The sequence below is a fragment of the Cupressus sempervirens genome, chromosome 3, assembly GCF_028749045.1.
Source record: "Cupressus sempervirens isolate cs-2001-9-10 chromosome 3, ASM2874904v1, whole genome shotgun sequence".
NCBI classification, from domain to species: Eukaryota; Viridiplantae; Streptophyta; class Pinopsida; order Cupressales; family Cupressaceae; genus Cupressus; species Cupressus sempervirens.
This window is the reverse complement of record NC_143120.1, coordinates 753,075,022-753,101,226: the sequence shown is the minus strand read 5'-3', so window position 1 is coordinate 753,101,226 and position 26,205 is coordinate 753,075,022. Positions and strand designations below refer to the sequence as shown.

Genomic DNA, 26,205 nt, shown 5'->3' with positions numbered 1-26,205 from the left:
GGACATGATGAATCCTCAACATGTTATTCTTTCCACTTGACTAGATATTCTTCATATTCCTTGTTCCTTGCACTTTTGCCAACTCGGCTATCCAGTATGTCCTCAATCTCCTTTGTAGTTGAAGTAGCTACTGGGATACTCCATTGTGTTTTTGTGACTTCACCTCTATCGCCTCCTTCATGGTATGCTATCAGATCTGAACTTGGTAAATACTGGTGAATAATTCACTTCAACTAACAACTCTACTTCATAGGCATTTCCCAAATCATGCTTTTTTAGTACCTTGCACGGTCCAAACTTCTTCATTTTCAGCTTGTTATATGTACCTATTGGGAATCTCTCCTTGCTCAAATGAACCACAACTTCATCTCCAAGCTAAAACTCCTTATGCCTCCTTTCCGCATATGCCTTAGCCTTATACTGTGTATTCATCTTTGTAATGTACTTCCTCCCCTCCTTATGAATGTTTTTGAAATGTATTGCAAAATCCTCCGCTTTAATACTACTTATCTCTCCTTTATCCAACTTCCTCAATTCAGAAGCATTTCTGGGATTGCTCCCATATACAATCTTGAATGGTGATTTACTAGTACTCCTGTTGCTAGAATTATTATATGCAAATTTCGCATGTGGTAAAATCAGATCCCATCCATTTGGCTTATCTCCAACCAAACATCTTAGCATGTTTCCTAAACTCGTATTCACAACTTCTGTTTGTCCATCAGTTTGTGGATGATGTAATGAACTGAATTTCAAATATATCTTCGACTTCTTCTACAATGTACGCTAGAAATACCCAACAAACTTGGTATCTCGATTAGAAACTACGTTCTTTGGCCGACCATGTAGTCTCACCACTTCTTTGAAAACAACTCCACCACATGAACATCACTAGTCTTCTTGCAGGGATTGAAATGTGCCATCTTTGAAAACTTGTCAACCACTATAAATATCGAATCATGCCCTCTCTGAGTCCTGAGTAAACCAAGAACGAAATCCATACTGACATCCTCCTCGGGTATAGGTAATGGTTGATACAACTTCATATTCTGTTTTACTCCTTTTGTCATCTGACATACTCTGCAACTTTGTACAAACTTCTTGACATCTTGCTACAACTATGGCTAGTAGCAATTCTCAACAACCAAGGCAATGGCTTTATCTCTACCAAAATGTCCAGCCAATCCTTCACAATGCTTCTCCTTGATGACATTCTGTGGAATGCACAACTGACTTCTTTGAACATCAAGCCATCCTGGATTAAGAAATCCAACCACTTCCTCCTGTCAAGTGTAACGGGTTTTGTACAAGCTTTCCAAGCTTTCCCAAAATCTAGATCCTCTCAATACAAATTCTTGAGTTCCTTGAACCCAACCACCTCAATCCACATCTTCGTCAACAAAAGTTGTCTTCTATTAAGAGCATTTGCAACTCTGGTAGACTTCCTACTCCTATGTTTCAAAACAAATGTATAACTTTGCAAAAACTCAACCCATTTCAAATGCCTTTCTTTCAATTTTCCTTGACTATTCAAATATAGCAAAACTTGATGATCAGAATACAAAACAAACTCCTTAGGAAGAAGATAGTGTCTCCACTTCTTCAATGCTTGAACTATAGCATAAAATTCTTGATCATAAACATAATACTTTCTTTTGACATCATTCACCTTCTCACTAAAATAAGCAGTAGGTGTAGCTTGACTCAAAACAACTCCTATTGTAGTAATACTAGCATAACAATCTATTAGAAACACCGTATTAAAATCTGGAAGTGCTAAAATAGGCTGCTCTGTAACCTTCCTGTTTCAACAAATTGAAACTCTAATCTGCTCCTAGAGTCCACTTACATTCTTTATCTTCTCATTGTTTCATTCAAGAGTCCACAGATATTGCTAAACTCTCCGATAAACTTTCTAACCATGAAAAGATCTTACCTCCGTAGCACTCCTTGGAGTAGGCTATTCGAGGATAGCTTTCGCTTTTTCAAGGTCCATTTTTAGACCTTCCCTGGAACCACAAATTATAGGTACATCAACTCCTTCACAAAACTACATTTCCTCAAATTTTATCAGCAACTTTTCTTCCCTCAACATCTCAAACACCTTATGAATATGCATGATATGCTCCTCCAATGTCTTACTGAAGATGAAAATATCATCGAGGTAAACAATGACAAACTTACATAGAAATTCCTTCAATACCTCATTCATGAGCTGCATGAAAGTGCTCGGTGCATTGGTTAGCCCAAAAGACATGACTAATGACTCATACAATCCTTCCCTTATATTCAAAGCAGCCTTCCATTTATCTTCTTCTTTGATTCGTATCTGATGGTACCCACTCTTTAGATCTATCTTTGTGAAGTAGACAACTCCACTCAAACAATCCATTACATCATCCATCCTTGGCAATGAAAATCTGTACTTGATTGTAATCTTGTTGATAGCTCAAGAATCTCTACACATCCTCCATTCTCCATTCTTCTTTGGTGCTAATGCTGCTGGTACAACACATGGACTCAGTCTCTCTCAAATCAACCCCTTCTACAACTCATGCACTTGTCCGTTGAAGTCTTCACTTTTTGTTGGTGTCATTCTGTGCACTACCTTATTTGAAAAATTGGCTCTTGGAATCAAGTCCATCTAGCGACTAGTCTTCCTTATTGGTGGTAAGCCATGAGGCACATTATCATATACAATATCTCGAAATTCTTTTTAATAGATCTGTAATTTCTGTAGGTACCTCTTGTACTTCTTCTTTACCATCTTTAGGAATTATAGAAAAACACATATGCTCACGTTTCATAGCCTCTAGAAACTTCTTTCCATCAACAAAACATACTCTGGAAACAAGACATACCTTTTCTTCTTTGTCCTTCAATGACTCCAACTTATGTTTCACTCCATCCTTTGTCAGTGTTTAGGTGTTTGCATGACCATCATGTACAATGTACTTGTCAAACTATCACGGCCTTCCCAACAACATATGGGATATGTCCATAGGTATGATATCGCAAAGCACTTGATCCTAATAGCTTCCAATCTTGAACTTTACTAGGCAGTGCTCATTGCCCATGACCTTGTAGTCATTCTGCATCCAAGCAATGTGGTATGGACGTGGGTGTATTGTTTCTTGAGTTTTAACTTCATGACCACCTTTTTTGATACCAGAAGGTTAGTGCTGCCATGGTCCACCATCAATGATCACATCACAACACTTATCTTCACACTTGCACCTTGTACAAATCAAGCTGCTCCTTTCATCAAGTTTATTCTCACCATTCAGTAGGACTATTCTGTTAACTAGGACTTCTCCTCTTTCGACATCTTTAGAATGTGATGATTTGGCATCTTCATCAACATGCGCAACTCTGGCCTGGCCTTTAGTTCTCCTTTATGTCCTTCCTTGGCACCGAGGACATTCAAATGCCATATGCCCTTCTTCTCCACAATGAAAACAAGTTCCATGAAAACCTCCTCTATCAGATTCTTTCCCTCTTTGTCTTCCTCTCTAATCTCTATTATTCTGATCATGGGAATGATTGAAATTGTTTCCCCTCTGGTTTTGATTGCTATTGCTAGCCTCATCCTTTTTTGGATCTTCATTTCGGCCTCCATAAGACTGTCCGCTAGATCTCCCACCAAGACCTCTTCCGCTTGTTATCAAACTTCTTGTTCAACTTTTCCTCAACTCTTAGGGCAAATTGGTATGCCTCTTCAATATTGTTCATTTGGACCAGACTCAATTCTTTTTGAATGCTTGGCCTCAACCCAGTAAGGCAACGAGCAACTTTCTCTCCTTGTTAGCTTCTACATGGCTTGTTGTGATGATAACTCAGTAGAACTCTTATGTATACTCTTGAACAAAACTTCTTGCTTGCTTCAACCCTTGCATTTTTGTCGGCAAGTCAAACTCATAATGAACGGGGATAAATTGTTGTTTAAATTTAGCCATTATTCGATCCCATAGTGTGATTTTATCGATCACTCATATATTTTGCTTCAATTGAATCTCCTACCACCAGATCTTTCTGCATGACCCTTTAGTTTTGCCTTCACGAACTTGACCCTATTAGAATCCTCAATATTTTCATTCTCAAAGTATTCCTCTAATTCATTAAATCAATCGATCAATTCCTCTGAGTTAAGATTTCTCGATAATGTGGGAACCTAAAACTCAGGTCTTTTTCCAATCTCGAAGATTGCCCTAAAAAGCCTTTTCTCTTCTGGTCTCAAAACTTCGTCTTCTGCTTCCTGATCAACATTTCTTCTTCTTCTCTTTTGTCCTCGCTTTCATCTTTATGGCAAGGTTCATCCCTTTGTACACTTGTTCATGCAATGTTTGTAGTTGTCTCTAGAGGGCTCTAAAACCCTCAAGTGTTACTCCTTTGACTTTTCCACCATGTTCCCTCTGTGGAGGCATTTTCGTGCTTTCGCTGAAATCTTAGTGCGAATTGCCTCACAATCGGCAATTTGTCTACATGCTCTGCCCAAACCATGGTCTTGGTGCAAAGTGCCTCACAATCAATGATTTGTCTACACACTTAAGAACTCTTGCTCTGATACCACTTAATGAAGGGTGCTCCCCTTAATACCACAAATACACACATAAAAAGCGAACCACAAAATTTTCACAAGAACTACCTCCTAGAATTGCTTAGACTTCAAAATGGGCCTTCCTTATATAGGCAATTTTTCACCACTCGGGAAGGTTCTGGATACTAACCCTAACCCTTGAGGCAGGCAAAACCTCAATTAAACATTATTTTCTTATTTATTACATAGGGTCGGCCATAACTATATTTTTAGGTACCCCAACTCCGGAGGCCATAACTTTTGCATTCGAGCTTCGATTTTCAACTATAAGTACTGTTCAGAATCGTCAACTTTTGAACTACAGTTCTTGAGATGCACAAGCACGAGTCAACCCAGTTTCAACCTCGTTCTAGAGCCTCTAAGGCCTTCAAAATTGAGCTCAAAGGTTTCATATCCAAAAACCTCAATAACTTCTGCAATACATAGGGTAGGACGACGCAACTCTAGTGACAGGCTGATATGACTAAGATGAACCTCCATTTGTGAGATCAACACATTACAAGATCGTATGACCTACTTAGTAAAAATAGTAAGTATCGACAAATAGTAACTCTTTACTGAAATAGCCCTTATTAAAATGATAAAACAAAAATATTTTTCGTTTATGCAAGATTGCCCTTACACTTAGGATGCTCCTACATCATTAAATCTAGTAGTTCTTTTTTAGATTGAGCTTATAATAGGTCATGTTGCCTCATAGAATAAGATTGAGAACACTTCTCATGCTCTAACTTAATTCTCGCCTAGAGTTTTCATCTATTATCCTTTTATAAACATTCATTGGATTTTTTGTAATAAATCCAGCTTTATTTAGATAATCAATTTAGCATATCAGTCATGCTTTCTTGGATCAATCTTTCTCTCAAGGTTGCATAGCATAAAATTGTGTCTTTTTCTGTTGAGTTCTAATAGGTTGTTTGGTTGGAAGTGATTTCTTGGAGCTATGGGATTCTTATCAACTCAAAAAACATTTTCTTTGTTGGAATAACTTTCCTATTGAGGTCGCTTGGACTGCCCAAAAATATAGTTAGTTACAAGGATAATTTTTCAAAGTGCCTTTGACAAGAATTATATCGTGTAGCAAGTACTACACTCACCCCTAGGAAAAGCAATCAGGCTTAATTAAGTGAAAAAGTATAAATTGTGAATAAATAGGTTGAATGGTATTTGAAGAATTATTTACTTAGTCAACAATGAGCACGGGTTAAACATTTAGTTGTTGTAATGGAAGTTTTTTTAATACATCTAGGTGTAGGCAATGGGGTGTATTTGCAACTGATGCCTTTGCCTCAGCTCTACATTATTGGATGGTTTAAATACGCAAGATAAGCATGTAATTGTTAAATTTACAATCGAAAGCCCTTTGTGATGCTGCTCCATATGTGCTGTCTTAGTTGGAAAACCTTTCACACGATTTTCATGGTCTGTGTTAGCTGAGACATAGAAGTGTCGTTCTTGATATTGGAGATCAATGCTACAGGTTCTAGAGGTAACTTTCAAAGTTCCATTGATTAATTCCAAGCAATACAGTAAACTGGTTAGTCTTTAGATTAAGTTTGTTTTCTCGATGATTAGTCTGAAGAAGAAAAGCTTGCTTCTCCACAAAGCCAGTGTTCTATGCATGGTAATATGCAAAGTCCAAGAAAATGGACCATGTGTTGGCGGGACATTGATAATTAAAAATTATCAAGTGGAGTTTCAATTCATTGGTAGGTGAAGTTTTTGTCAACTTTACTCTAGGTTTACCACAACCTAGTGCTGCTTTGTGTTTTCTTTCTGTTCAGGAGTATGATGGGATTAAGTTTTATATTTGAGAATTGATACATAGAAATCAAGTCTGATCTCTATCCTTCTATTTGCAGATGATGTGGTTCTCCTTGCTTCCTCTCCAGATAGGTTACAAAGACTTCTTGATGGCTTGGCTTTATTTTGTGATCAGAGACAGCTTGTGGTGAACTTGGGTAAGACTCGGGTCATGGTCTTTAATTGTTTAAAGACTTCTCATCTTCACTTCATTTTTCAGGGTCAGGAGATTGGGATCACTTCATTGTACATATATTTGGGGGTCATGTTTTCCGGTTCGCGGTTTAGTATGAGACCTACTATTCTGCCCAGAGTTAATAAGGGAATGGGTTCTCTTCCTTTGCTTGAGAAACAATGTTTTTAGACATCACTTTCAGGATACCTCGTCTAAGCTATCTCTCTTAGACGCTTTGGTGCGGCCGATTGTTCTTTATGGTTCTGCGGTTTGGGGCCCTTCTCTTCTTAGCTTAGACTGGGCCTCGATTGAGCAGTTTTCAGACTTTGTTCTTGAGGCGCATCATCAGATGTCACAGGTTCTTACAGTGTTATTTTTCTCGAGTTTGGTGTTCATCCTTTCAAACTTATGGCCATTTTTGATTTGGTTTGGTTCCTTCATTATCTTTGTGGGTTTGCTGATACTACTGGGGACCGGGACCGCTACTCCTATTTAGCTTATTGCTCTTCTGTTTCCATTGCGGATGTTGAGTCTGGTTCTTGCACGCAATGTTGGTATGCTCAAGTTTCTTCTTTGCTGAGTTCGATTGAGATTGACATGGATCGTCTCCCTTCCTTTCAGTTCTCTTTGGATGCCCTTGCTCATCTTCTCCCTTCTTGACAGTAGTTAAATGAGCATGTTTGTCTTGATATCTATAGACGTTACATTACTACTACCTGGGTTAACCCTCCTGACGGGTTACATCCATGTATGTCTTTTTATGCGGAGTACTTTTTAGAGATTTCTGATGGGATTATTGCCCGTCCTAGCTATCTTTCACGGCGGTGGTCTCATGCCCTGTGGATCTCTTTAGGTTCTTTCAGAGTTGGTTCTTACCGTCTTCAGGCTTAGACTGATCATCATATTGATAGTGGGGAGTGGATCTGTATGCTCTGTACTTTAGGAGAGGTGGAGAATGAGGCTCATTTCCTTTTTTGTTGTCCCATTTACTATGAGATTAGAGGGATATTCTTTTGTTTGTTCTGGGAGTGCTTTTCTCTCCATGACTTTTTCAGCTATTATGATCAGAGATGTCTTGCACTTTATCTTCGTGAAGCCACCATGCTCTGTAATAGCACGATCTAGACATTGCTTTCCCATCGGCACTCATCTACTCAACCCATTACTGCCTTCTTTACACCATTATCCCCTTTGTGTGGTGTGAAAAGGTCTTTCAGCTCTATTCAGTCTAATGGGCTTTCTAGATGTGTCAGATCCCGTGTTGACTACTCGCACCAGCGACACTCCTCTGGGAGAGGCCAGAGATAGGGCAGTGCCTCTACACATCGATATTTGTATCATTTAGTGGCAGATTTCTTCTTGCCCACGAAAGACTCCTTGCGCTTTCCTTGTCTCTGTTCTTTATTGCTATTACTTTGGCTATATTCATTTTTGTTCGGACACCTTTGTGTGCTCCTACTGGTGTTTGCTTCACTGTTGTAATCCTTTCAGTCTCATAGACCTCTTTTTGGTCTTTTGTTGGACATTAATATTATTATCTTATCTTATCTAGTTCTTCAACTTGTTGCATTTATAAAGAATAGGAGGTTAGCATGCAAACTTTTGTGGATGGAGAGATATGAGATGTTTGGAGAAGCATTGTTGGTGTAAATAAGTGTTTACTATTTACACTTTACTTAAGTTTACTCAGGTTAATGCATTTTCATATTAGTTGTCATGTAGACACCTAGGAGTTTGCATTTTCATGAGTTTTTCATGTAGATGACGCAATAGTTTGCACTACAATTGAGCACATGTTGTCTACTACATCTCTTTATGAGATACACTTTTGTATTCTTATCCTCTCATTGTTGAACGTACATTCATGCAAAATGGAGGATAATCCACTCTTGGTGGACATGTTCTTAGTTGTGATGCTTATCTATTGCATGACTCCTAGTCATCTTGATTGCCTTTATATACAAGGCACTTCTATGATGTATCATCCAGTTGTCTGATTAATCCATTCTCATTTGATCATCTTATGTCTCTCTTGTGCTATCTTTCATGCTTCTTGATCTTCGCATATCATTCTTGCCGTACACAAATTCTCACATTGTATAAGAGCTTGAGACAGATTCTTACAAGCATAAACTTTGAAATGCAGAATATCTATGACAAATGATTTATTTGTGTATTCTTTTGGCTTGTGGCCTACTTTATTTGCATGTACCATATTTTAATATTTTGTTAATGTTTCTTGATATTAATCTGTTGTTTTTGTGTGTAATATATGTGCTGCTAAATAATACAACCAAAAAATTGGATGTAGGGCACCTTGTTCAGCTGCCGTCAATTACTTATTTGGAAGCATTGAACTTTGTCTGTATCAATACGAGATATATATTTCTTGTTCATGGAACTCAGCGTTACTAGTTGAGCTTTAGGTAGTCAATTTGTTTTCAAACTAATTTTCTGAGCACATTTGCATTGATTTTTATGCTCTTCAAAACAAATTAAGGTGAATAAACTGAAGAAAATGTATGGGCCACAATTAAATCTAGAAAATGACATAAGTTATAGATTAAGTGGTGAGCAAAAAGTAACAGGCCTCAAATTCTGATTTGTTTCATGATCCACAGGTTCGAAATGTCCCAGTGTCTTGTTTACCTATACCATTACTTGCCCTGGAAGTTCAACCCCCAAGGTTAGAAGCCTTCCATTTTGCAAAGCTAAGAGCATGATATTTTGAATTAAGTTCTTTCATCTAAAATAAGAAAAAAATGAGAATATCATTTTGTTTATGGATACAGGACAAAGGTGCTGAAGTCTGTTGAAGCATCTCTTAGAGTTGATGCCATAGCTAGTGCGGGTTTTCAAATATCTCGCAACAAGCTTGCTAGTTTGATCAGGTGCCTACCATTCCACATCTTTAGTGAAATAAAGATAAGATAAAAGGACATCCATGGCAAAATATAAATTGAAAGCAATTGATTTACTGTACTTTGAGATTAGACTTGGAATGGAAAAGTTTGTCCTTCATATATTTATTTATGTTTTGTGAAGTTGAAAATAAATGAATTATAATAGACAAACTCATGAAAAGAGGCTTTAAAGTTCAAATAATTTAATGATCATGCCTTGAGGTTAGGTTAGGATTTATGTTTGTTTTATTTTGAAGCATATGAAATATCAATGGGTTGATAGGTTATATCAAATTTCTTTATGTTGTATTCAAGGTATAATGGTTTAAACACCAAAAATGTTTTGCAGATGAGAGGGAGTGCAAATAGCTAAGTGTAGAATATGATTTCAAGGAATATTTATGCATCGCAAGGGTCATCAGTAATTGTATATAAACAAATTTGGTTCAATAGCTCAAGCTTGATGAAGAGTGGAAGACTTAATGTATACCATTAGACCAATAGATCATGTGTGTTTCTGCTGACATTTTATTTTAAATCGTAACCTTTTGGCAAGAAAAAGATTATAATAATTTTACATTTACAACCTGTGAATTTTTTAAACTACCCATTTCCGTAAGTAGCCAAGGGAAATACCCATATAAGTGTATGATTTCTCCCATTTTTTGTGTTCCCATCTTTGCGTAGCCAAGTTTGAGGTTCATCTTGTCCAATGAAAGAACTTCGTGTTTTAACTCTTCGCACAACACTAGCAGCTTTCTCAAGAATATCTAACTAAAACATCGTGCCTAAAAGCCAATTTTGAATTTTGAGAAAGGGGTGAGACTAAGGCTGAATCATCAGAGAAATGTACATTACAAAGTTGGCTATCATCAGGAAAATAAATTTGTCTATTTTGACCTTGTTGTTTTCTAAAAACCCATTTGTCATCAAAAAACAAAAATGTCATAGTCGAAAATACGTGTCTTAGTTGTTCCATTGCCAAGACTAGTCAAACATAGCTTTCCCATTCAATTTAAATTTAATAATACAAGATTCAACCAACTGCTGAAATAGAAATAATAAGCAAGTTCAAGTATATAAATCTTATTATGCAGACCAAAATGTTGAGAAGTATGTACAACAAAAGTCAAGATTCATTTTTCAATCACCAAAGGATGTCGATCATCTAGGGTTACACATCGCATAAGCACAATGGTACATCAATATGTGACGCATAGTTCGAAATGGTACAATATCCAATACATGCCATTGGACTGTCTGTCATCCATCTGCATGTTCTTGTCTCCTGAGCGATCAGATTCTTAGTCATCCATCTGCAAATCTCAAGACACGAGTGAGGTCTAGGTACTTTTAGCTACCTAGGGCTCATCCTGTAATGAAGAGTGCACCAACCCTGACTGAGAAGCCTAGCAACCTGGCATTGATGGATCAGGCGAATATGGTGTAACTGTGAATCTAACTACCTATCAATCTTTAGATCAAGTAGAAATCCCAAGCATACTAATGAAAATGTATGAGAAATAAAACTTTGACCAAAGCATATTTTAATCACTAGAGTTCTTCTGGCAGGTAAATAAATCACCTATTTACCCTTCTCTGTCCATGACACATTGCACACCAATTCTTAAATAATTTCCTCATCACACGGTAAGCATCACATAAGGAAAATAAATAAAAACCAATCTTTGCAAGAGCAAAAGCTATAATCTCTATTTTTGCAAAAATGGAATCAAAAGACAACATACTATTTCTGTTTCTATTTTTTATGAACAATAATTAAAACAATAAGTTTTGTTTCCTTTCAATAACTATTTCATCACCAATCTTCTCAAAAACAAAAACATCTTTATTAAAATGCCTCCAATTGACTGTATAAGAACCAAATAAAAGAATAACAACATCACTCTTTTCTTTTAAATAATGATTGATTAACCCTCTTACTTAAACCCTAATTTCAACACTCAATATATATATTCCTCTATGCATTACAGTGTGGAATATTCTGCAATAAACTAATTTTGTACCTAAATTTGGAGTAAATCATTACCATTCAATTCTCCTCCCCTTGGTTTAAATGTACAGTTCCTTAAAAAGTTTGAATCATAAAGTAATTTCAAATATTTAATATTAATAACAAGGAAGGAAATTCGGTTTTTTAATAAGATAGTAGTGTAGAATAGGACATTCTTGTTCCCCTTTCTGTTCCATAAGCATATATTTTAACGAACAAATCCTGTTTGATAATATTACTAAATTTTGAATTTTTGGAAAACTAGATTATATCTATAATCTTATTGGAAAGGCTATACACTTAAAATGTTCCAGATTTATGACATAAATAAAGTAAAATCTAATACCACTAAGAGAAAAATAGTGATGTATAAAAGGATTTAAATTGTATAAAAACCATTAAGATTTTCCTCAAAGTGTAATCCTTAGTCCTCTTTCAGTTTAATCATATGAACTGTAAGTATTATAAGAACATGGGAGACATTCCTTATCATAATACTACGAGGAGAGGAAACAGCCCAATGAAGTTCTCCTCCTCTTCACCCATTCACATGGCTTCACTAGCCTTGGGTGCATCACAGGAGACTGCCATAACAATGAGACTTTGAACATAAGGTTTCTTTGAATACCTTTCTGATTCTTACTACAGCTATTATACAACAAATACCATTGATTAAGTCAGAGTATCACAATATAGGTTTCAGATTCTCACAAGATTACTCAATGCATAATATAATATAGAACATGTTAGGGAAACTATGATCTGTCCCTATGCAATTATCATACAAGATCAGAAATAAAAGAAAGAATCAGAGCTTATGCCTTATATCAAAATATCTCTGCATGCACCATACAGGTTACGCATTTACAATGCTTGAAAAACAATTAAAAAGATGTTTCTCACCAATGAGCATGCGGGGATGTATGTGGTAATAACACCTGAGAATCTTCAACAAAAGAAAAAGAAGAAGAACTCATGTACTTTCAAAATGAAAAGCCCTTGGCCTTTGGGTTACGACCAGTATGCATCAAAGAATCATACCAACGTGGAAATAGATCTCTTCAACTCCCCACAAGTTAAGAGCACATAAAGGGGACTGACTACACATATTTCATGTCATACAGATACTGCATAAAATCTCTGTACACTTGTTGGTTCATATCAATTTCTGTTTACAACAACATTATGCAAGACAACAATGATTATACATGATGGTGACCTTAGCAATATTGCTAGTGGTTAATATTTACTTCAGTGCAGATATGAATCTCCAACCCTTGCAAGCAAAATTTGAACACAAATACATCAACGTCACGAAATCCAAATAAGCTGCTATTTAGAAACTGAACTTCCAAGAGCCAAAAACTAAAGGCAGCGGAAAGTGTATATAACTCCCGTGCGCACCATTGGTTATCAAGAAGTGGGTGGCGGAGAGTTACAAAGCCAACGCTCCAAGAAATTGAAGCCACCAATTCAAATATTTGACTTATTATCTTCCTAGTAATAAGCCCAATGAAAGAAGAAAGAAAGACAGAGAGCCGCTCAAGGCAAACAAAATAATAATCAAGACCCCAAATCAAAGGTGAAAGAAATAATAATGTCTTAGTATATAGCATCATGGTATCTACCTATATATGTGTGTATGCATAAACACGTACATGTGTAAGCTCCAACCATATATTTCTTATGTATACGCCAAATATCAAGTATGTGTATACGTCTTTATATATATAAAGTTGGTTTACGTATGTACTCATATACATGTATGTACATGTATAGATATGTAGGTATCATGATGTCGACATGATAAGACATGATTATACATTAGAAGGCTCCAACCAACAACACAATTACAAAGGTACAAACTCGCTTAATTTCCAATTCATGCTTAGTGATCTCTTTTTACTATAAAATGACATGTGATTTAACAAGTTAACTCATGATCGTCCATCGTACACTCTTGCTTGCCCAGTCATTATCCTTTGCCTTGGTGGTTTAGGGCTTGTATCTATTTGGTTAGTGATGGTGGTGCCCCTCCATGCCCAATTCCTTTTTGGCCATGCTTCTCCTCTTCGACGTGCTCCTGCAAGGGAATTCTCCACTATTATATTATATTCTATTCCTCAATATAATAACAATTTACCATAACAAATTATTATTCATTAACCACCATAATGGCATATCACCATCCCACTTCCCATGAGGAATAACCAATGTTTTAAGATTTCTAGATAACAATACAATAGCATCATAACAATTAACTAGCATGTCATCTTCATATGGAATTATAATGATTAACCATCTTACCATTTCACACGATTATGACAAATTTCAACTGTCAACTGACTTCATGTGACACCTCAACGGCTATATGAACATTTTAAATTAGGTCAAAAATTGGGATGTAACATACCATTCCCCTTGTGTTTCATTGTCCTCGATGAACTTGTAATTGTAACGAACATTATAAAGGAGCATTTAAAATTGGTCCAAAATTTGGAATGTAGTGTACCATTCCCTTTTGTGTTTTTTCGTCCTCGATGATCTCTACAATTTTTTGACACTAAAATAATATTCCAAAAACAAGATGTATATATAGTCTCATGATATCATTTCTTTTCAAAATCAAATCAAAATCTATATCATGATCAAAATTCAAAGTATATTATTCCTTTATCTCAATACTTCCAGAAAAATGCTTTTGTGATATCATAAAATCTAAACTGAAACACACACTCACCTGAGTTTACTTTACCATATTTGTGGTCATATCAGTATCATTTGAGTTGGTCACGTTTTAGGATATTCTCTTTCATATTCTGTAGACACTCACCATATCATTAGTTCAATTCTCATATGGATATCTTCATATAAGAGAATTTTCAGTGTTCAATAATTGAGAGTAAGCTAAGTATTCAAAGTTGTAATTCCTCAACTAACAAGTTCTAGATCATAATTTGATCACATAATTTAAGTCACTTATACATACCATCTGGCATATGGTACTCATTACTGAGTAGATCATCCTTGTAACTTACAGGTCAACTGAAAAAGGTTAATAGATCCATGTTTTCCATTTATGTAGCCTCAGCCTTCATGCGCATCTTATCTCAATAACTTTTCATTAGAATAGTCATCCCATGATAGAACATATACTTCATCTCTAAACAATATAAGTAGCTCAATATGTTTTGTTATTTCATTACCATATAAAGTCAATATCACATGTGTATTATACATGTATAGTAGTGTGTCAAAGGGTAAAAACATGATATAATATGAAAGATCATCACACATCTAATCAAGATCATAGAGGTTATGTTTAACATGGTACCACACTATATGTATCCTGATCTACTAGCACTTGGACTACATGCCCACACACAATTCTTGATACGGGGTGTAGCTTGAATGTTTGTATGTTTTGTCTACCATCTTCCGATTGTGGCTTAAAATCTAAGTCCACAAAACTCTTACATTTCCATGGAACTCTACCTTTCATGTTGAAAAAAAAAAAAAATATTTTTGTTGCTCAACCCATCCTTGGGTCATGGATTGATCATAAGCATCAGAAGCAAATTTACATAGGGTTCTTATCGCGTAGCTCATCTGAGGATGCTCATCATGTCAGTGTAATGTATCAAGGAAAAGCTCAAGCCAAACAAAAGTTACATCTATAAATAAGCATTGATAGTTTCTGTTATGCTAGTGTGTTTACTCCATACTGGAGCACAAAATGACCTTCTTGTCGTTTAATCAACATTAGAAAGGATTATCATTGTTAAATTAAAAGAGTTCTCAAAATCTTGATTCACACTTTTGTTTTGTTTTTCCTTCAGTTTAAGTCCAAATAGATAACAAAATATTACTACCGTTTCATATGAACAGGAATATAATTGCATAAAGTAAATGCTGGGAACATTCAACTGAAAAAAAAAATTTAGTCACCATCAAGGTTTAGATAACATCGCATCAGGTTTATAGCAATTGATTTGTATTGTGCAAACCCTGACACTTGGACCTAGTTTAATCTTCTCATTCTCTATTGAGAATGGCCCTCTCTCCTGGGATAAGGCACATGTACCATTTTGGTCCTGCCATCCGAGCATCCTGGTGTTAGATTGTCTGCTCAGCAATAGACAAGCTTGAGGATACACTTCCACCAACCCTTCTCTCTGTCAGTTGGCACTATCGAACTCTTAGTGATCCATTTTAGGCAAGCATGCCTTTAATCTACCTTGGCCAAGGATTTAGATGGGCAAATGAATAACCCAATCGCCACCGCTCGACTTGCCAATCATGTCATTTCCTTAGTTTTGATTCATCTTTATGATATTGTAGTTTATCCATCTGTTCATTTGATATGGACCACACCATCATCTTAGCCCTTCCCTGACTATTCTAGATGATTCCCCGGTGTGATTTTATTTTCAGCTTGATTGTAAAATATTTAGTTATGTAAAATAAATCTTTTTCAACATTACATTCTCGGTTTTTTTTCTAAAACTATGTTGGGCCCAAGTTTTCAGCGTTGTACCCATCGCTTTGATACCATATGTAACAACCACTTTTTCTCGGGTCTTAACTAACAACTAACATATCAAAGAAATACAATTATTACTTCATTTTCATAGGAAGATAGTTATATCAATTACGTTCATGTGAATGAGATTAACGGTTACAATTAGTTAAACGAAATTTCATAACTAAGAATTGAAAAACACGATCAATAAATTTATTATGGAAATTAAAATCTACATACCATGGAATTCAAAACCGAAATCAATGTAGGGATGCTTCTGCAAACACCCAAGTTAGTGCACAAATACCACTTAGGGTCAAATGATGATTACCATCCAATACCACTATATCAAAATCGAATGACGATTACCATCAAATACCACTATATCAATATCAAATGACGATTACCATCAAATACCACTATATCATTTAAGGCATCACATACCGTTGTATTAGTTAGGGCATCTCCATTATCATTGGATCATTTAGGTCATCGCATACCACCGTGTTAATTAGGGCATCATTGGATCATTTAGGGCATCAAATACCACTGTATCATTTGGGGCGTCAGATACCACTGTATCATATAGGGCATCAGATACCGCTGTATCATTTAGGACATCAGATACCACTGTATCATTTGGGGCGTCAGATACCTCTGTTTGATTCCTTTTCTTTCTATTGCTAACTGTGGCAATAACATAAGATTAGAAGATATGCTCACAATCATTATTCTTATAAATGAAAGACTGGAATAACAATCCTATAGATATATTCCATATTTAGTTGGAAGGTCAACCGATCTAATTGGTTACCAATTACATTGACGAGAAAAGTTGCTTTCATCAAAGGAAATAACTGAATTCAATGATATAAATTAATCCATCATATCTTCTTGTATAAATATCATGAAAGTAAAAATACCTGTTACTAATAAATGTTTGAATGCTCAACTTATCTTTATTTGATGCACGTCCTGTCATCTTGTGGAGGAGGAAATATTGTCAGGGGCTTAACCTCCCAACCTCGGACCATAACTTATCCCCACACAATCTCTAATGAGAAAGGCCCTCCCTACTCGGAAGTAGACATGGAACAACTTAACCAACCATTGGGCATCCTGATACTTAATTCCACCGAGTATACTTGAACCATCATGAGTTGTCTTGGATGTTTTATTAATTTCTTTTTAAGATGTTATTGCAATTTTTAAAATCTGATCACAATTTGTTCTTCCTTGCAGGATTCTCCTCCTCTTCACCCATTCACACGACTTCAGTAGCCTTGGGTGCATCACAGGAGACTGCCATAACAATGAGATCTTGAACATAAGGTTTCTTTGAATACCTTTCGGATTCTCACTACAGCTGGTATACAACAAATACCAGTGAGTAAGTCAGAGTATCATAATATAGGTTTCAGATTCTCACAAGATTACTCAATGCATAATATAATATAGAACATGTTAGGGGAACTATGATATGTCCCTATGCAATTATCATACAAGATCAGAAATAAAAGAAAGAATCAGAGCTTATGCCTTATATTAAAATATCTCTATATGCAACATACAGGTTATGCATTTACAATGCTTGAAAAACAAGTAAAAGGATGTCTGTCACCAATGAGGATGCGGGGATGTATATGATAACACCTAAGAATCTCCAACAAAAGGAAAGGAAGAACAACTTATGTACTTTCAAAATTGAAAAGCCCTTGGCCTTTGGGTTACGGCTAGTATGCATCAAATAATCATACCAACGTGGAAATATATCTTTATAACTACCCGCAAGTTAAGAGTAGATAAAGGGGACTGACTAAACATATTTCATGTCATACAGATACCGCATAAAATCTCTGTACACTTGTTGGTTCATACAAATTTCTGTTTACAGCAACATTATGCAAGACGGCAATGATTATATATGATGGTGACCTTAGCAATATTGCCAGCAGTTAATATTTACTCCAGTGCAGATATGAATCTCCAACCCTTGCAAGAAAAATTCAAACACAAATACATCAGCGTCATGAAATCCGAATAAGCTGCTATTTAGAAACTGAACTTCCAAGAGCCAAAAACTAAAGGCAGCGGAAAGTGTATATAACTCCTGTGCGCTCCATTGGTTATCAAGAAGTGGGTGGTGGAGAGTTACAAAGCTAACACTCCAAGAAATTGAAGCCATCACTTCAAATATTTGACTTATTACCGTCACAGTAATAAGCCCAATGAAAGAAGAAGAAACATAGAGAGCCACTCAAGGCAAACAAAATAATAATCAAGACCCAAATCAAAGGTGAAAGAAATAATAATGTCTTAGTATATAGCATTATGGTATCTATAGATACCTATATATGTATGTATGCATATACACCTACATGTGTAAGCTCCAACCATATATTTCCTACGTATACGCTAAATATCAAGTATGCATATACGTCTTTATATATATAAAGTTGGTTTACGTATGTACACATATACATGTATAGATATGTAGGTATCATGATGTCGACATGATAAGACATGATTATACATTAGAAGGCTCCAACCAACAACACAATTACAAAGGTACAAACTCGCTCAATTTCCAATTCATGCTTAATAATCTCTTTTTACTATTAAATGACATGTGATTAAACAAGTTAACACATGATCGTCCAACATACACTCTTGCTTGCCCAGTTGTTATCCTTAGCCCTGGTGGTTTAGGGCTTTTACCTATTTGCTTAGTGATGGTGGTGCCCCTCCATGCCCAATTCCTTTCTGGCAATGCTTCCCCCCTTCAATGTGCTCTTGCAAGGGAATTCTCCACGATTATATTATATTCCTCAATATAATAACAAGTTACCATAACAAATTATTATTCATAAACCACCATAATGGCAAACCACCATCCCACTTCCCATGAGGAATAACCAATTTTCTAAGATTTCAAGATAACAATACAATAGCATCATAACGATTAACTAGCATGTCATCTTCATATGGAATTATAAGGATTAACCATTTTACCATTTCACGTGATTATAACAAATTTCAACTGTCAACTAACTTCACATGACACCTCAACGGCTATATGAACATTTTAAATTAGGTCAAAAATTGGGATGTAACATAATGAATAAGAGATTTTTCAATTACATTTGATTGGAGATGACAATGAAAGTGTATATACCGGCACTTCATGAAATTCTATCTATCGACTGAATCAAAAAACAAACATATAGATGTAATCTCAATGGTTGAGCTATCCTTGGGTTTGTATGGCCTCCATCTGAATCCTTGTTGGTTTCCATTGCTTGTCATACCGCATTTACTGGAGGAATAAGATTTCTTTTATAATGAGTTCGGCCTTGTCTGGCCCAGTAGTTGATGCTGGTGTTGGAGTTGTTGTTGGTATTGGAGAAAATGGCTTTGCCGACCAAACGCCCGTGCAAGTTTGTTCCCAAGTGTTTCACGAGGTAATCCCTCTCCTGATATTATTTTGAATGTCAAGGAATTTGATAGTGCATGCACATGGTTAGAGCAGCAAACCCTTATTGGGTATTTTTGTTGGCCGTACTGCTTTTGAAAGCATGCTACGGGAATTGGTTTCCAAGGTTTGGACACCTCAGGGTGTTCGTCTTGAAGGCATTCAAAGCCTTACCAAAGTTTTTTCTTTTTCACTTTGGCTATGGAGGCCAAGCTGAACATGTTTTTGTGTGAGGGCCCAGGACTGTCAGGTCCTCCCTCTTGGTTTTTCAATGCTGGTCGTGCGATTTTGTTGTTTCCAATGATCAGATGCTTAAGATACCAGTCTGGGTGGAGTTTCCTGGGCTTCCCATTCCTTGCTGGTCTTTTTCACCCGCTATTGCGCAAACCGTCGACAATTTTGTGTCCCTTGAACCGGACAAGTTTTTGAACGCTCGTCCCCAGCATAGGGTTTGTGTTGAGGTCGACCTGTCTAGGGACCTTAAAGATGCAGTGGATATCCAGGTACGTGGTACCACCTTCACTTAGAATGTGCTATACTTGAACCTTCTGAATGCCTGCTATCGGTGCCAGTCAACTGAGCATAAGATTAGGGATTGTCCCCTATTGGAACATAATCGTCCCTCGGCTCTGGAAACAAAGCCTACTCCTGCCACCAAAAAGGATGAATGGTCTATAGTGGTGAAAAAAGGGAAGGGTTCGACAGTGGCTAAGGTGAACTTTATGCCTGTGGATCATGATAAACCTAGCTCAAGCTAGATACCAATTGAGTCCTATGTTCCATTGCTCCCTCTGCCTCCTGTTTCAAACCCTGGAGGCCTGGAGACAATGAGGGTTCCTACCTTGGATTTTTATCCTCTTTGGACTCGCGCGCCGCAAGCGGCATCGATGATTGGCCAGCAAAAGTTACACCGGTCTTGCAGCCCAGAGGGTCACGAGGAGTTATTTGACAATGGGGAGAAACTCTGGAGAGTCATAGCTGTTAATGACCCCTCTTTTGAGTCTCCCTCTTTTTTGCATAACAGTTTCTCCTCTCTAGGGTCGAGGATAATATGCAAGTTGGTTTACCGTGAATTGCCTTTCATGGAATGTGTGGGGGTTGACAGACCTCCCTAGAAAATATTTTGTTCGTGATACCAAGCATCGGTTTGATCTTGATGTTCTTTGTCTCCAAGAAGTTAAAGTTGCTGAATTTATTCTCTCAGCTTGTTGTGCTATTTGGCCAGATAGAGCCATTTTTGTTTCCTAGCATGAAGCTGGTTTGTTACTCTTCTTTCCCCTCATTTAATTTCATTTGTTGTTTCTCATGGTTCTGACCCTTTTCATAGAGTGATTTGGATCCTGCTGTCTTTTCAAAATTATTCTTTTGGTATTGTTAACATTTATGCTCCCAATGTTGTTGTTGAGCGTTCACATCTGTGGTGTTGGTTGGCGGATCATTTGCCACATGCGACTTGGGTTTTTTGTGGGGACTTCAACATGGTTGAGTTGGCCTCTGACAAAGAAGCCCTTCTGCCATTTAGGTGGGCAGTTGGCGAATGGGAGGCTTGGTTTTACATGCAAAACAAATGAGGCCTTTATGATCCTAATGTTACTCGTCGCCGCCCAAATGGGATTTGGCACACTTGGTCCAATTTTCAAGTTGGGTCGGATAGAGTTTTAGAGAGACTTGATAGGGCTATGATTTCTGCATAGTCCTTTTTTTCCTTTTCTCAAAAGCATGCCTTGCCTGTCACTCCCCTACCTAATGTGACGTTGTCAAAACACTCCCCCATTCTCTTTTCTATCACTTGGCAGACAGCTCAGCCTCGCCCGAGCAAAACCCAAATTTTCCCCAACACCTCTTTGCTGGCTCATCCACCAACTGTTGCTTACATTCTACATGTTTGGAATCTTGAGCCTCGACCCCACACACATGTTGGATGGATTCAATCGTGGACTGACGCTATCCTCCGTACTGCGAGGTTTCTTCACATTTACGGTAGACAGCTAGCTATGTACCGCAAGAGATCTTATGAAGCCACTATTGTCGAACTGCGTACGGCCTCTGAGGCTCTTGCCATGAATCCGTTTGATACGGATCTCCAAGTTTGGCTTGCCAACCTTAGACACCAGAAACAGGTTGTAGACAATTATGCTGCTCGGGGAGCTTAGATCAAGGCCTGTCTCCATTGGTTGGAGGTCAGTGATCAGGCTTCCAAGGAATTTTTTAATCATTTGAGGGCTCGACATTCTGCAGTGGGTATTAAACGCATCCGAGAAAATCAACAGGTTTTAATTGACCTGCCGAATATTCTCCAGGCTTTTGTGCGTCATTATGAGCAAGTTTTTACAGCTCAAAGGCCCTCTATTGCGCGTGATCAAGCATTGCGAGCTTGCCTTGATGTTACTCCTAATAGGCTTGCTCCTGAGCAATGTCTTTTGTGAGCAAAAGCTAACACTTGCATATTTAAGGGAAGCTATCCTTTCTATGGCTGATGACAAAGCCCCTGGATGTGATGGCTTCCCCTGTGAGTTCTACAAGGTGCTTTGGGATGACATTGGCCCTGATTTGCTACATTTTTATCATAAAGCTTGTAACTCAAAGTCATTGGGCAACATTATTAACAAAGGGAATATTAAACCCATACCTAAAGCTAGCGATCTTGAAGAAATTTGTAATTGGCGCCCCATTACTTTGTTGAATGTCTCCTACAAAATTATTGCCAAGGCTCTCTCTCTTAAAATTCGGCATTTGCTTCCTTAGATTGTTCGACCTGAAGAAACTGGTTTTGTTTAGTCCTGGTATATCTTGGATAACATTATTGCTGTCTGGGAAGGGATGGAATGGGCTAGACTTTCCAAACAACAGGCTCTATTCTTGAAGATTGATTTTGCCAAAGCATATGACCGAATTGAATGGCCCTTTATTTCAGCTATGCTTCAAGCTCTAGGCTTCGTCCTCGTAATTTGTCAATTGGTGCAGATGCTTTTTGGTGATTCCTCTGCTTGCATCACCATTAATGGTCGTCAATCTGAAGCCTTTGGGCTCTTTTGATCTATCCAGCAAGGTTGTCCTCTTGCACCTTCTCTCTATGTTTTGGTAGTCGAGGGCTTTGGCTACTTGCTGGCCAATGCCATTTCCCAAGGATTGTTGCGTGGTATTTCTTTACCGGAGTCGACCACTCTGTTGTTCAATGGTCATTTTGCAGATGATTCTTTCCTCACTTTAATTGAGGATGAGGAGAATATTGCCAATGCTTTACAATGTTTGGATACCTTTTGCCTTGCTTTAGGGTCGGCTATCCAATGGCACAAAACCCTCTGCTATCGCCACTCTTTTTTGCTCGGGCCTCACTGGTTGCAATAGCATGGATGGAAATGGGTCTAACATGGTGAAATCTTTAGATTTTTGGGCATTCCATTTGCTTTTCAAGCATTTCTTGTGGAGCTGTGGAATGCTGTGCTTGCTCGAATAGAAGAAGTTAAACTATTGGATCACTAAGCCCCTCTCTCTTGCGGGAAAATTTCAAATCTGCTCCAAAGTGCTTGCTGCTATTCATGTATACTATTCTTCTTGTTGGGCTTCCTCTAAAGCCTTGTACCTTAAGCTTGAACGTCTTCCAAGGGACTTTCTTTGGGCCTCTGATGCTATGCATCATGGCTTTAATAGAGTTGCCTGGGACTTCTGTTGGTTGCCCAAAGATTTTGGTGGCCTTAGTTTACTCTCCACCCGCAAGTAGGGGATAGCGCTCTATGCCAAGTGGGTCATACGGGCTCTCTCAGGGGATGAAGCTTGGAAAATTTTGCTATGTCACTGCATTTCTTCAAGCTTTCCAGTTAACCATCTATTTTAGAAGGGGATTGGTCTTCAAACCCTTCTTGTGGCTTCTGAACCTGTTTAGATTCAAGGCAGCTTTGTTGCTAAGAGCATTTGGAAATCCTAGGAAGTTCTCAAACCTTGGCTTCGTAGGGCTTATAATGGATTCAAAGATGGGCTCTCAATGAATCAACAAAACCTTTGGTGGTTGACCTTGTTTGCCATGCAAGTTGTGCCTTTAGCCTGGATTCAAGGAGCTAGTGCTTTGTGATTATTTTGGAAGGACATTAGAACTCCCAAAGATTTATTCTCCAGGGTTACTATGAGCCTTCATTCATGGGAGGATTTGCAGGTCCAGTATAAGCTTCTCCGTCCAGATCAATAGACAATTGATCTTGTAGTTTCTGCAGTTCTTCCCAATCTGTTGCACAAGCTTGGAATTCACTCATCAATCCCATGGTGGAAAGATTGGAAGTGGTACCTTGCCACTCCAATGACCAGTTATAAGCCTGGGATGGGGTATCAGTGGCTAGTGCTGCATCTTCCGATGGTTGATACTCTCAACCAATGCTGGCATTTGCATTCTTTGCATAAGACTTGGAGTCTTAGATTTGCCACTATCTGGCATACCATCACAGAGCCAAAGATTGCTCACTTCGCTTGCATGTCTCTTATCCAGGGTTTGCCTTTGGGCCCTCGGCTTCCACATTTGGGAGTCCCAGATCCTAGATGCCTTTTTAATGGTCAGCCTGGAAGCTTTCTGCATATTTTTTGGATCTATAGAAAAGCTCAGAATTATTGGCTCTGGATTTAGGATTTCTTCAGGCCTTTTCATCCAGAGGCCTTAACTTGGTATATGGTGGTTCTGGGTGATGCTCCTAGACTCCCTTTTTAGATATGCCCAAATCTGGCATGCTTTCAGAATGGAGATATTGTTTACATTCTGGAAAGATCATAATGCTATTTTATTCTCTCACAGCTTTCTTGATATTCATGTTTCAATGTACTCTAAAGCATGTATATGTAATAATGTCATGTTGCAGATTCAAGTACAAACTGACAAGGTTGCGCTGGAAGTGGCTCGCCTGCAGGAGCTACTTGCTCACTAGGAAAATGCCTCTTGTACGGTTTCCCGAGTATGTTCGGATACTTTTTCCGGTGACCGCACTCCTCCCCATGGTTGCCAGTGAGGCCGAAGCAATTTTGCTTGCCGCTCACAAATCCCTAGGTCGCAGCATCGTTGCTGCTCTCCAAGTGGTGGCTTTCATGGCCGTCAACACTCGGCCTCGCCTCCTCGGAGGTTGGGCTTGGGCTGGTCCCCGGTGGCTCTCGTTGCTGCCGCTGATGCGGGTTGGCCGTCTGCTCCCCGTGACCCCAAGTGGGTTTTCCCTTGGCTGGATCTTGCCATCTCTCCTCCTAGGGCTGAAGAAGAAAAAAAGGCTGATAAAGATGCTGCTGCTGCTGACGGTTGGGCTCCTCCTGAGCCAACCACTGACCCCAAGGATTTCTGGGGTTCTGATGATAAAGACCCTCTTTCGGCTGGCACTGTTCTTGCAGCCTGAAGTTTCATATATTTTTTTGATGAATAGTTGATTTCTGGCGTTGGGCCGTCTGAACATGTGGGGTGATCTAGTATCTACCGGCCCCTTTTTTGTGAATATATATCTTTAATATTTTAATTAATGGAAAAGGTCTATTCATCAAAAAAATAAAAAAATCTACCTGTCTACTCACTAATTCCCAGCCCACTAGATTTCTTTTGCAAATCAAACACAAATGACTATGGTGAAGAACACTACATAATCGGTGCTTATTCACCAAAGATGGAGAAAATTTCTTATGCACACAGCAAAGGTTCCGACTCAAAAATTAGTTCATCTATGTGGGAAAAATCCATACGTTATATCCAAAATGAACGGGCAATAAAAGGTAAGAAAATAAATAAATAAATAAAGATGCTGACCTAGTTATTGGTGAGGCCAAAAGACTAATCAAGAACAACAATTCTGGTCTTTGATTATAATCTTGTGCGTAATTATTAACATTTCATCCAATTGATTTTTCAGGATTAAAAATACAAAAGTGCATTTTGAAATTCATGAGAGTTCTAGTTTGCTAAACTAGTATGATTGATAAGTAGGACATGAGTTCTAGTTTTAAACTAGTATGATTGAATTCATTCCTTCATTTGTGTTTATCAATAAGCTATTGAAAAACTTAATGAAATTTCTTTCCATTAGTGTCTATACAGGAAAAATAAAAGTCAGCACAGTGATTTGTATATATATAAGTAATGAAATAAATAAGAGAAGGAGCTTGGATGTATTAGCTTCCAAGTTAAAATGTGTCAGTAAAACTTCCTGAGATCTTTTTACAACCTTTTCAAAATTCCTACAGAACTGCCAGCGATGTTTTTCCCTGCGAACTTTCTTCTTCAGTGCGTGCATCCCCTTTTCATCCTTCCTTACCCTATTAAATTTTTTCCAAATCTCTCTGTCTCCTGTCACTTCGATGATCTTGCCTTTATGTTGGCATGAAACTCTTGTTTTTAATTAATGAACTCCCTGTTGATAAATGGCCACTCCTAAATCTAACTGATGGATACCATCATGTACAACTCAAATTTGAGTTTCACACAAATTCTAGAGTCCGAAATCAGTAACTTTACTGAGAGTAATAAATGAGAAGTTTGGAATTAAAACTAACTCCACAATATTCTATACAATGTCTAAATGTTAAAACTTTATAATTATATCTAAATAAGTTCGGTCTTAGAAAATACTACTATATTTTTTTTTAACAAATAAATAAAACAGATACTTTTTCTCACAACAAAAGGAAAAAGAGAAAATAATTTATATTTTCATTCTAATTGAATACTAAAGTTTCCTTTTTTTTCTTCTACGTTCATACACCATTTG

At 37.6% G+C, this 26,205-nt stretch overlaps 1 protein-coding gene across 2 annotated transcripts in view; it reads left to right on the top strand.

The window, feature by feature from the left end:
* LOC149569011 (RNA-binding S4 domain-containing protein) overlaps window positions 1–26,205 on the top strand; it is a 193,904-nt gene that overhangs the window by 73,718 nt on the left and 93,981 nt on the right. For both annotated transcript variants that reach the window (XM_089821824.1, XM_089821823.1), the window contains exons 7-8: window positions 9,197–9,261; window positions 9,368–9,466. In XM_089821824.1, coding sequence (XP_089677950.1) covers window positions 9,197–9,261; window positions 9,368–9,466 — 164 coding nt within the window. The remainder of the gene's footprint in view (window positions 1–9,196; window positions 9,262–9,367; window positions 9,467–26,205) is intronic.